This window comes from Pecten maximus, chromosome 8 (genome assembly GCF_902652985.1).
Source record: "Pecten maximus chromosome 8, xPecMax1.1, whole genome shotgun sequence".
Classification (NCBI taxonomy): Eukaryota; Metazoa; Mollusca; class Bivalvia; order Pectinida; family Pectinidae; genus Pecten; species Pecten maximus.
The window spans coordinates 6,621,785-6,636,352 of NC_047022.1; the positions used below are offsets into that span (position 1 = coordinate 6,621,785).

The 14,568-nt window shown below is 38.6% G+C and overlaps 1 protein-coding gene across 1 annotated transcript; it reads left to right on the forward strand.

Annotated features, from left to right (window-relative positions):
* Positions 1-4,753: 4,753 nt before the first annotated feature.
* On the forward strand, positions 4,754-5,680 carry LOC117332965. Its single transcript, XM_033892055.1, has one exon. The coding sequence runs from the start codon at positions 4,754-4,756 to the stop codon at positions 5,678-5,680; it is 927 nt and encodes a 308-aa protein (XP_033747946.1).
* The last annotated feature ends 8,888 nt before the right edge of the window (positions 5,681-14,568 follow it).

Genomic DNA, 14,568 nt, shown 5'->3' on the forward strand with positions numbered 1-14,568 from the left:
ACCCCATGAAATCGACCAAATCAAAATTCAATCCTTAAATATATAGATTGTGTACAATATATCTCCCGTACGCCCGCGATCATATATTCATCGAGAGGGGCGGGACTATTTAAGATGGAGAGGTTATGTTTGAAAGACATTTTGGACGAAGACGTCATCGTGTCCTCGAGAGGATGACGTCAGTGTCCAGGAGGGGATGACGTCATTATATCCTTGAGAAAAATATGTTATTGTAACCAGGCGAGCACGACGTCATTGTGTTCTTACGAGGATGACGTCAGTGTATCTTGGAGAGAAAGATTTTATTGTATCCAGGAGAGGATGACGTCATTGTGTTCTTACGAGGATGACGTCAGTGTATCCTGGAGAGAAAGATTTTATTGTATCCAAGAGAGGACGACCCCGATGACGTCATTGTGTACCTGAGAGGATGATCTCCTTGTATCCTGGAGGGAATTACGTCATGGTACATCGAGAGGATTATGTACTTGTATCATGGAAAGAATGACGACGTTGTGTCTTTGAAATAAGTTTGCCATTGTAACCTGGAATGGATGACGTCATTGTATCAAGGAGAGAATGACGTCATTGTATCCAGGAGAGGATGACGTCATTGTATCTGGGAGAGGATGACGTCATTCTATCCAGAAAAGGATGACGTCATTGTATCCAGAAAAGGATGACGTCCTTCTATCCTTGAGAAAATATCGTTATTGTGTTCTCCAGATAAAGGTATGAGTATGTCCTGGTGCGAATGCCGTCCTTGTAAAAGGATGACGTCATTGTGTCCTAGAACATGACTTCATTGTATCCTGAAAGGAATGATTAGTCAATGGTTCCTCAAGAAAATTACGTCAATATATCCTAGAAAGAATGATGTTTCCTTGAGGGAATTACGATATTGCATCCATGAGAGAATGACGTCAGTGTATTCTCGAGTGGATGACGTCATTTTGAGAGGACGAAGTCATTTTATCATAAATAAATTTGATCGATACCTTGGAGGCATATTCATGATTTTGAATTGCTGTTGTGTGAAGCACTATTTAGAAACGAAATGAAGCAAGCTTTCTATTTAAACAAAACTGAACAAAAATAGATTTTCAATTACTTGCTGACGTTGAAGAATATCTTTCCGTGGCTTAAATAACACGCAATGTTATCACGAAGATATGGATAAGAGGATTACAGTTGCCGTAATTCTCACAAATACTGGACCTTAGCTTGAAGAGTACAGCAATTATCAACATATTTATAATACCGTAATTGTGTAAGAAATCATGTCTTTGATACGCAAAATGTATTTTCAGCTATCGGTCATCTACATGTGTAAAACAAGAGAGTAACTGTATTATTAGCAAGGACGTAAGTCTTGAAAATTATGAATTAATTAGAAGGATAATATATTGGTTCTAGTATTTTTTTATGAAAACAACGACCGGTGGAACGCCGACGACGACGACGACGACGACGACGACGAGGAGGAGGAGGAGGAGGAGGAGGAGGAGGAGGAGGAGGAGCCACTTACCGCCTTACACATATACACCATGGGTCCTTGAGGGCAAGTACACCCTAAACTTACACATATACACCATGGGTCCTTGAGGTTACACCCTAAACTTACACATTTACACCATGGGTCCTTGAGGGCAAGTCTTAAACTTACACATTTACACCATGGGTCCTGGAGGGCAACACTTAAACTTACACATATACACCATGGGTCATGGAGGGCAAGTCTTGAACTTACACATATACACCATGGGTCATGGAGGGTACACCCTAAACTTACACATGACCACCATGGGTCCTAGAGGGTACGCCCTAAACTTACACATAACCACCATGAGTCATGAAGGGCAAGTCCTAAACTTACACATATACACCACGAGTCCTTTAATATCGAGAGTACGCCTCAATCATCCACGATCCACAATGGCCCCTGGAGTATTCAGGGTTCGCCTGAAATGATCGCAGAGAAGGCAATTATATTTCAAATATATCAAAACGTTAAAAACAATATCTTAGTTCACGTTGAAACTCATAAACATGGCAATATCAGGTTTTACGGAAATTGTTTAAGCATAATTACGTATTGACATACGAGTTCTCTGAAAGCATCAGTATTTGTTATTTTCTAAAATATTGATTGTGAAGCAGGCTCATGGGTATACGGAATTGGATTTGTTTAAATTTTGTGTCGTTATGTGCCCATGAGTATTTTTTATAACAAAGCCACACATTGCTAACCTTGCAGTCGTCCACTCGTCGCTCAGGTAAAGCTATGTCAAACAGGGACAGCGTCGTCACACATGGACAGTATCGTCACACATGGACAGTATCGTCACACATGGACAGCGACGCCACATAGTGGCAGCATCGTCTACTCGTCACTCCCGTACAGCGTCGTCAAACAGGGACAGCGTCGTCACACATGGACAGCGTCGTCACACATGGACAGCGTCGTCACACATGGACAGCGTCGTCAAACAGGGACAGCGTCGTCACACATGGACAGCGTCGTCACACATCGACGGCGTCGTCACACATGGACGGCGTCGTCACACATGGACAGCGTCGTCTAACAGGTACAGCGTCGTCACACATCGACAGTGTCGTCACACATGGACAGTGTCGTCACACATCGTTTCTGTTAAATGTATGTATTTTAGCTCAGTCAAGTTTTAACTGGTTCTCAAAAAATAGAAAGTTCTATTTTGAAAAATAGCGTTTATTGAAGAAAACGTTCAGTTATGGAATCTTTGATACGCCTTAGTATAAGGAAATTCTCCGTATTCTGAATCTTATTTTATATAAAGAACATTTTCCAGCTTATAAAGATGAACATTTCTGGAAAAGATTCCGGATGAATAAGGCCTAAAATACCGAATAAGTTTATAAATAAGTAAAAGAATAGTATGCACACTGGGGTTCCTTACCGGCCCTCCGCTAAACATAGCTATAGTGACCTTTTCCTTGACCCAAAAACCCCTGGAAATCGAAATTGTCCAATAGATTATGGGCCTTTATCAATGTTATCATTGTGTAAAGTTTGATCAAAATGGGGTCGCTAGTGCGCTGTCAAACTTTGGTGTTACGTACGTACATATGTAAAAGATGGACGGAGAAAAGAAACTATAGCTAAAGTCATCTTGTTTTTAGAACAAAACCACCCAAACAACACCATCGGATAGCTTGATAGGCTGCACAAGTTAGTTTTAGTTTACCATTACCAAAGCGGGAACGAAAACGGCCTCAGTTTAAACATTGTTTAAAACCAACTTGAGAACAAAAACTTAGACTATAGGTTTTGGGGAGGAAATTGCCCTCTGAAATGCTATTCCGGAATAATGGTCAAGGTCTTTAGTATTATAAATACATTTTTGGTCTGCATTGACCTATTAACCTTTATATACATGTATTGCACCAAACGGAACAGGGTTACGCGGTAAAGCTATTTGAACTCAACACCTAGAAATCGACTTCAAAGAGTAAATGTATGTTTCTACTGGAGCTTATTAGCAACCGAAACTGATTTTGTGTTATATATCGCATCATAACCTCTAACATCTCTACTGATCGTGAAAATGTTAAAGACTCTGGTCTTTTGGTCTAATGTAACGCTTTCTCGCAGTTAGGTATCACAAAGAATAAGCATGCCAAACAAAAATACTTTCTGAAATAAACAGAATAGTAGTCCCTGATTATTTGTAGCTGAACAAGTTGTCTGTTTGACGCAATATATTTATTTGATAAATAAGAGAAATGTTTGCGTCATCAAGAGATAATTGTAAACAAACACACACATGTTCCTAGCTTATCACGAGCCTCTTCTAATTGGCAATTGTTTTCTTCTAATACACGAAAAAAACTTCAGTGTAAGTGGGTCGAACGAGTGCAAAATCCATCACTTTCAGAACGTCTGTCGGGCGCTTAACTCTTACACAGTTTTATCATTAAGTTTTGTTTGCGTTGATTTTTACATTTTGCATGCGTGTTATATCTCTTTTGAAAGTATTTGGCATTAGATTTTGATTTAATGGAATTGGAGTGGACACCATGTTAGAACCACGCCCTAATGCTATAAATAACCGTCCTTGTGCTAATTTGTAGTTGGGGATTGGCAGGGGATTTGAGTTCGCTATATAGAGAATATTGCATGGTAAAATCCATATCACATGCATTATCAGCACGAGGACCTAATGTCAGACCGAATACCCAATATCAGGCCGAGGACCCAATATCAGACCGAATACCCAATATCAGGCCGAGGACCCAATGTCAGAACGAGGACCCAATATCAGGCCAAAGACCTAATATCAGCCCGAGGACCCAATATCAGACCGAGGACTAAATATCAGGACGAGGACCTAATATCAGACAGAGGACCCAATATCAGACCGAGGACCCAATATCAGAACGAGGACCCAATATCAGAACGAGGACCCAATATCAGGCCGAGGATCCAAAATCAGAACGAGGACCCAATATCAGAACGAGGACCCAATATCAAATCAAGGACCGAATATCAGGCCGAGGACCGAATATCAGAACGAGGACCCAATATCAGAACGAGGACCCAATATCAGAAAGAGGACCCAATATTAGACTGAAGACCCAATATCAGAACGAGGACCCAATATCAGGACGAGGACCTAAAGTCAGACCGAGGACCCAATATCAGACCGAGGACCCAATATCAGAACGAGGACCCAATATCAGAACGAGGGCACAATATCAGACTGAGGACCCAATGTCAGGCCGAGGACCCGATGTCAGACCGAGGACTAAATATCAGCCCGAGGGTCCAATATCAGACCGAGGACCCAATATCAGACCGAGGACCCAATATCAGAACGAGGACCAAATATCAGCCCGAGGGTCCAATATCAGACCGAGGACCCAATATCAGACCGAGGACCCGATGTCAGACCGAGGACCCGATGTCAGACCGAGGACCCAATATCAGACCGAGGACCCAATATCAGACCGAGGACCCAATATCAGACCGAGGACCCAATATCAGACCAAGTACCCAATATCAGACCGAGGACCCGATGTCAGACCGAGGACCCAATATCAGAACGAGGACCCAATATCAGACCGAGGACCCAATATCAGACCGAGGGTCCAATATCAGACCGAGGGTCCAATATCAGACCGAGGACCCAATATCAAGCCGAGGACCCGATGTCAGACCGAGGACCCAATATCAGAACGAGGACCCAATATCAGACCGAGGACCCAATATCAGACCGAGGGTCCAATATCAGACCGAGTACCCAATATCAGACCGAGGACCCGATGTCAGACCGAGGACCCAATATCAGAACGAGGACCCAATATCAGACCGAGGACCCAATATCAGACCGAGGACCCAATATCAGACCGAGGGTCCAATATCAGACCGAGGACCCAATATCAGGCCGAGGACCCAATATCAGACCGAGGACCCAATATCAGACCGAGGACCCAATATCAGACCGAGGACCCAATATCAGACCGAGTACCCAATATCAGACCGAGGACCCAATATCAGACCGAGGACCCAATATCAGGCCGAGGACCAATATCAGGCCGAGGACCCAATATCAGACCGAGGACCCAATATCAGACCGAGGACCCAATATCAGACCGAGGACCCAATATCAGACGAAGTATCAAATTGGTCGAGGGCTGATATGACATGTGATATGGATTTTACCGCGTTTTATTCTGTTGATCATAAACTGAGACTCTGAATGTTAGATTCAAAATTCTAATGAAACAGCAACAACAAATGCTGTTTTTTTTTTTATGTAATTAGAAGCCCACGACTTCACGTACCGATCTTTTGTACGATGATGTACCTTTCTCGTGGTTTTGTGGTCTTTGTAAAATTCGGATTAAATATAACAGGGAAGAAACAAAATATCGACAAGGTGGGCGAGACGCCGTTAATCTGTATACTAAAACGTTTATAGCTTTCTGCTTTTGCTTTGTCAACAGATTTTCTGAGGTCGGTTTCAGTTTCGTATGGTGGCTGATTTCTATGATTAGCGGGGCGAATTAATTAATTCGCCCAGCTGATCAGCGACCTCACATTTTCGTTATGTCGCGTTGAGTTGTGGCGTCTGCTGCGCCATAACGATCGGGGGCGAAAAGACGAAGATAATCGTTCTGACGGGGCGCCAAACCGAAACAACGAAAAGGCAGAAATCAGCCACCGAACTTTCGCGTTATCATTAGGGAGAAAATACAAATATACGAATCGGCTTTCTCAAGCATTCACACACACACACCACCGCATGCATGTATTTCGCACACATGGGAGTTCGTCCTTAAATTTCCATAGCTAATGATAGAAGGTTAATCAATACCACACCAGATCCGATAATATTGCGATAATCGATTAATCTTTGATAATGCGCTACAATGAGTGGGCCGCGAAAATTAATTAATTGACAGTATCCTCCTAATTTAAGTGAGAAATACTCCTTTTTACACCTTTGTGGAATACATTCTATGGCAATTTACATACAGCTACTTAATCCAGGGAGCTTTTGCAACTTAGCATGTCACATCGCCTGCTTTTCGTCCTATACACGGACTATTTTTTGTGACACAGCTTTAAACAGATTAGCGAAGAGATTAAACTCGGCAACAATACTTGTTTAAAATAATATACAAGTGTACAGACAACTTTTATAATATACACAATCGTAATTTTATGGAATATTTTGACTGTTATAAACGTTGAAAATAACATTCCTGCTAAATATGTACATTTACAGAAACAAAACAAAAACTGTAAACATAAACAGAGAGACTGAATACCGACATATAGTAACGAAACCTTAATTCTGATAAAACAGCGTCAAAATACGAATACAAGATTGATCGATTTGCATTCAGATCCTTGAAAAGTACAATGAAATTTAAGACCGGGTGTTTCAGAGATGGAACGTCTTTTGTCATATCGACGATAAACGCTAAACAACTTAACCATAAGGGCACTACTAAGTCGGCAAATCGATGGCAGAAATAGGCCACCATACACTACAGACTCCTCCTACTTACAACTCGATTGGACCTTCTGGGCTGCCGTATCATCCCGTCGTGCACGATCGCTATCTCCTTACCACAATATACGGACTTCTCCTTTTAGTGTTTTGTTTATAGTTATTACCAAGTCTTGTCATTAGCCGACTGGGACACAAACACACGTCAAGCTTTGTCAGCTTAACAAAGTCAGAAACACATATGAACTTGCGTATATTTACAGAATTAGGATTTCCTTTAAGAATGATTTAATGCATTATTTCTATAAAGTTGATGTAAACAATGATATACAGGTTGACACAAATATGTTGCAACAAAAATAGAGCATTTGCTCAGCAATTATATTTTTTAACATTTTAAGCTAACAATACTTGGTGAGAAAAAGGGGCCCCTGGAGGTAATTCCTATGTATAGGCTTTTCAGTGGAACATGTGTACTATTAATAAATCTCGGCCGCTGAGAGAATCTATTTCGGCTACTGCCCGTGACAGCATGTCGGCTGCAGTTGTTGAAAAGTGACATGCTAATCTGTTTAAGAGAAATGGACTCGAGACCTCTGTTAACCTTATCCGGGTAGTAGCTCAGACAAGAGGTCCATAGGTCCTGTATTATACGCAACATATTGACTGATATATATTTCTATTGACTACAAATATCCCCTAACTGCGCATTTATCAGATACGTCATCATAAATGACGTCATGCACAGTAAATCATTATTTCTACAGTCTATACAGGGTATAGGCCGTCGACACGTGACATCGATCACTCAAATCTACTATGATATCACTCATAAAACTACTTTGATACTAGAGTGAACATCACTCACACAAAACTGCTATCATACAAGAGTGAACATCCCTCACACAAAACTACTATGATACTCGAGTGAACATCACTCACACAAAACTACTATGATACAAGAGTGAACATCACTCACACAAAACTGCTATCATACAAGAGTGAACATCACTCACACAAATCTACTATGATACTAGAGTGAACATCACTCGCACAAAACTGCTTTGATACAAGAGTGAACATCACTCACACAAAACTACTATGACACTAGAGTGAACATCACTCACACAAAACTACTTTGATACTAGAGTGAACATCACTCACACAAAACTACTTTGATACTAGAGTGAACATCACTCACACAAAACTACTATGATACAAGAGTGAACATCACTCACACAAAACTACTTTGATACTAGAGTGAGCATAACTCACACAAAACTACTATGACACTAGAGCGAGCATCACTCTCACAAAACTACTGATACTAGAGTGAACATCACTCACACAGAACTACTTTGATACTAGAGTGAACATCCCTCAGACAAAACTACTTTGATACTAGAGTGAACATCACTCACACAAATCTACTATGATACTAGAGTGAAAATCACTAACACAAAACTACTTTGATACTAGAGTGAACATCACACACACAAAACTACTGATACTAGAGTGAACATCACTCACACAAAACTACTTTGATACTAGAGTGAACATCACTCTCACAAAACTACTATGATACTAGAGTTAACATCACTCACACAAATCTACTATGATACTAGAGTTAACATCCCTCACACAAATCTACTATGATACTAGAGTGAACATCACTCACACAAAACTACTTTGATACTAGAATGAACATCACTCAGACAAATCTACTATGAAACTAGAGTAAACATCACTCACACAAAACTACTATGATACTAGAGTGAACATCACTCACACAAAACTACTTTGATACAAGAATGAACATCATCACTCACACAAAACTACTACTTTGATACTAGACTGAACATCACTCACACAAAACTACTATGATACTAGAGTGAACATCTCTTACGCAAAACTATTTTGATACTAGAGTGAACATCCCTCACACAAATCTACTTTGATACTAGAGTGAACATCCCCCACACAAAACTACTTTGATACAAGAATGAACATCCCTCACGCAAAACTACTTTGATACTAGAGTGAACATCCCTCACACAAAACTACTATGATACTAGAGTGAACATCCCTCACACAAAACTACTTTGATACTAGAGTGAACATCACTCACACAAAACTACTATGATACTAGAGTGAACATCACTCACACAAAACTACTATGATACTAGAGTGAACATCACTCACACAAAACTACTTTGATACTAGAGTGAACATCACTCACACAAAACTACTTTGATACTAGAGTGAACATCACACACACAAAACTACTATGATACTAGAGTTAACATCACTCACACAAATCTACTATGATACTAGAGTTAACATCCCTCACACAAATCTACTATGATACTAGAGTGAACATCACTCACACAAAACTACTTTGATACTAGAGTGAACATCATTCACACAAAACTACTTTGTTACTAGAGTTAACATCCCTCACACAAATCTACTATGATACTAGAGTGAACGTCACTCACACAAAACTACTATGATACTAGAGTGAACATCACTCACACAAAACTACTATGATAATAGAGTGAACATCACTCACACAAATCAACTATGATACTAGAGTGAACATCACTCACACAAAACTACTTTGATACTAGAGTGAACATCACTCACACAAAACTACTTTGATATTAGAGTGAACATCACTCATACAAAACTGCTTTGATACAAGAGTGAACATCACTCACACAAAACTACTTTGATACTAGAGTGAACATCACTCACACAAATCTACTTTGATACTAGAGTGAACATCCCTCACACAAAACTACTTTGATACTAGAGTGAACATCACACACACAAAACTACTTTGATACTAGAGTGAACATCACTCACACAAAACTACTTTGATACTAGAATGAACATCACTCACACAAAACTACTTTGATACTAGAGTGAACATCACTCACACAAAATTACTATGATACTAGAGTGAACATCCCTCACACAAAACTACTTTGATACTAGAGTGAACATCACTTTCACAAAACTAGTATGAACGAGTTTTAGGAAGACGAACTTTTCGTTGAAGCCGTCGCCATGGATACCCGGAAAAATGTGGTCATGTGTATTATGAAAATCCTTTATCGTGTTTGCAGCAATAAGCACGGTACCATAAAGCGATGTTCCAAAATGGCAACCGTCTTCACAAAATAACAACTTTATATTTGCAAATTATTGTTTTGTTTGTTTTTTGGGGATTTTGATCCACAACAAATACAAATTGAAACATATTATTCCTCCACAATTAGTTCCATTTTACATAGAAATAATCTCTGTAATTTATAAGCAGATAAAGAATTTTTTTTGTTGTTTTTACCAAACAATCTTTACCAGATTTGTGAAGCTGAGTGGCCGAGTGGTTAAGGTGTCCCGACACTTTAACGCTAGCCTTCCACCTCTGGGTTGCGAGTTCGAAACCTACGTGGGGCAGTTACCAGGTACTGACTGTAGGCCGGTGGTTTTTCTCCGGGTACTCCGGCTTTCCTCCACCTCCAAACTGGCACGTCCTTAAATGACCCTGGCTGTTAATAGGACGTTAAACAAAAAAAAAAACAAAACAAAAATTGTGAAGCTTCACTGTCCCACTATCTTGGAAACAAGCAGCACGATTCAAAACGTTGGGCCGGCGTTACCGCTACGAACTCGATAAAGGAGCAGATTCCTGATTATGTAATTATGATTCTTATCCCCGTGTTGGTGTTTGAGTCGTACTTTGAAAGTTTATCAGCATGAACAAATAAAAAAAAAAAAAACTAGTCTTCAGTATAAAGTGAAGCAAATGTTGGCGAAATTGTCTTGATAATATCGAACGAAACTTTGTTGTTGTTATTGTTTGTTTGTTTGTTTGTTTAGTTGTTGTTGTTTGTTGTTTTTTTTTTTTTTTTGCTTTTGCTTTTGTTTAAAATTTAGATTGATTTCAAAATGACAATGCTAATCAATTACAGGTTGTGAAGATGTCGCGAGATATTTTGTGAGTATTCATAAGTGTACAAGAGGCAATATATATTGTAGCCACCAAATGAAAAGAAAGTTGGCAAAATAGTAGCAAAATAATAAATATGGCGATCTGCCAGCTTCCTGTTTGCAAAAAGGGGGGTCGTCTCGACGGCAGAAAACATCCGACTTTTGGAAAATGTTGTTGACTCTGAATTCAAGGCTGTGAATCACATGAACTAAATCGAATGATTTGAACGTGACGAATTGGCGGAACACTGTTTCGGGACAAATTTGAATTGTATAATGCCACTCCAGACCTACGCTTGTATTTTTACGTAAAAATACATTTTAAGACTTATTCATAACACGTGACACATTGACAAAGGAAGGAGGAGAGGACCGACTCGGAACAAGGCTGATCCACATACGGCCACTCAAGGCAGGTGGGCTGAGATGGATCTAAATTAGGCGTCTCAAGAGAACATGTGACATTTCAGACCGGATGACCCAAAATGTCAAGACTAAAATCTAGACTTCAATTTCAATACCATGTGACAGATAATATATATATCAATAAATGTAGACATAGGTAATGCTTTGTGTGGGAAGTATTCGAGTCTTATCAGCAATTTCTCTATTTAGGATTCTGTAATTTTTGCAAATTCTATCAATATGTCATCAAAAATAAAATTGAAAGACTGGGACAAGATTAATTTTGTCACATTGTACATTATCTTGCTTTAAACCAAAATCACTAATAATTGAAAACAGCAGATTGGCGTATATATGTATTTTAATTTTGTCAGTATCAGGGGTCACGAATTAAACTCGAAAAGAATCAGAAACATTTTGACATAAACCAGAATTCGTGGGATCTCGAGTTTAGTCATGAAAAGAGACAGGTTTGAATAACGCGACAATACACTGCAATTGTAACCGTACATGTTCTCAGCAAAATTAAAGTCATTTTCCTAATTCACGGTTTTCGTTCTATGACAACTGGCATTTAATGGAGACCAATGTTGTGGCGAGGGCTTTTGCAATGGATAATACGATACAACTGTATGGCTAATAGCTTTACTACCAACACCGCTTAATGGATAATAGAATTATTTTGGACACGGAGATACATTAGAAAGAATCGAGAACACCATGTTCTTGCGTTGTTATATCTTTTTTTTTTCTTTTTTTTTTACGAAATCGCCAAGATCTGTCTTCCGTGTGTGAAACACCACACCAAGTTCGATGAACTGACAAGGCGAAAGGCCGGTCCTTCTTTATCGATTGAGGTGGAAGATTTATGGAGTTGAATTCCTGCCACAGGCAATTGTGTTACTTAAAATAGATTATGCATTGTTAGACACTTGATCTCTATAACAGAGCTCCGCCGACGAGACTCCGTATTGACGGAATCTGGTGAACCGCTTCTGATTCGTGAACATCCGTACGTCTGGTTTTGGTGCATGATGATCAACTAGACACTGACTTGACCTTTGACCTTCCCAGCGAGTAGCATGGTGGCTGATTTCAGCAACGTTGTGTTGTCGCAATGGCGGAGGCGCCAAAGTGACATTATACGTCAATGCGACAACGCGACAAGACCGAAATCTAGGCATATAATAACTGTATTGATTTCTTATTCAAAGTACATGTACAGTTTGATAAAGTCAGGTATGATGAAACAAACTTTATTTATTTAACGGTTTTACGTCTGCGATTACGACATTTCGGCCTTTCAGCTGACGAGCTATTAGCCGAACAGCCAACTTACACTTATTCAAGTGGACAACACGGCAAAAGCCAAAGGGCGGAACTGATTTTTTCCCCCCGATCTTACGTTTAATTTAGGAATTCAGTCATTGATCCTACAACGATACGTAACACCTTCATTTCCTTATATTGGAGTTTCGATACGTAATATCCGCAGACAGTTTTTAAGTTTTAGTTTAAAATGATTTTGCATAACGAGATAACTGATCCAAATTCATAGACCCCTCTATCGTGTAGCTACTAGATTTGCGAATCAAACATTTACAGGATGTAGAAGTAGTTGTGAAAATATATCTTTAATTAACATTGTTAGAATTTAAAAAATCACTTGACATATGGAAAATCTGCAGATGATTTTGTTGTGTATGTTTTAGTATTTCCCCCCAATTTATATTTTTTTTTTTTATATTTTTATAAAATTTTAAAATTATCTTTCCACTTGTACGATTAGAATCGTACTACGAAGTTCATGGTTTTGCGGTGTCAATCAGCTGTTGAAGATTACAACAGACATTTAAACCATAAGTAATAAACATATGTATTCCAGATGCTGCATCTCTGACAAAAACTAATTACGATGGATTGAAAACAACAAAAGGCTGTTGTATATTTTAAATCGAAAATTAAAAGACAAAAAATCACCAAAAAAGTTATATGTACATAAATAAGATATGTATATATAAATGTATATACATGTACATGTATTTTAGACAATAACAGCACACGGACATTTCATTAGTTTGATTGCAAGTCAAACTGCATACCCTAATCTATTTTCCGTCAAATTATTAATAGTGTTTTAACTCAACACAAGCCTCACAGTAAAGGCAAATACAAGTTGGATTTTCAATTGGAGTTTTGTACTCACAAGCAGTCTGAAACAACAATTTTCAGTCTTGATAACACGAATATTCCATTTGCGACTAGGTATGACGGAAAGAAATCCCTACCTTTTCCTTAGTCCGTGTTTCCTCTGGCCCTTGCACCAGATTTGGGCATTCTGACAGATATCTCTATCAGGACTACAGGAAACTTGGAATCCTGACTTCGCCAATATGGCGTCTTGTTTCTGTGAAACACCAACATTTTGATTCAAATTCAAATAGTTTATCAGAGAGTCGTCGACATAAAACAATTTTGTTTTCACAACGTGGCATCTACATGATTGAGGTCACCCTGAGTAGAGTAACGAGAAACTGTAAAATATGAAGAAGCAAAAAATAATTGATTTATTATTAGATTCATAATATAAGCTTCTACGTTTATCTATAAATTGTTTTGGCACTATCCGTACTTATATCAGGATTCTGGCGTATAAAACATAATTTATCGGTATTACAGAGTGTAGTAACATTTTTGTTAAAATTTCCGGTTCTCTGGTATTAACACCGCTTCTAAATTTAGAACACAGAATCAATGTTAAATTGATGCTTGAACATTTGACATGCCCCTAGCTTAATTCGATCGGATTTTTCTGACATCTGAATTTCTAGCTATATGCTAAAATATAATTTGTTAATAAAATTGTCTACGTTTCAATTTAACAATTCAATTGCCTTCTTTGGAAAGTTATTGCCCTGTAATTTTCGCACGATTACTTTCAAAAGAAAGCAGTTTAAGACTAAGATTTCCGTTTTAATTTTTTTTAAGGATTAACTTTAATATGTATTTTTTTTATATTATGGAGGAATAACACAAAAAAAGCGGTGTGTGAGTACTCGTTTTTTTTTTTATAAATCCATATCATGAAATATATTTTCATATCAATCCTTTTAATTGAATCTATACCCTGCACAAAATAAATTATTTGATGAACTCTTTTCTC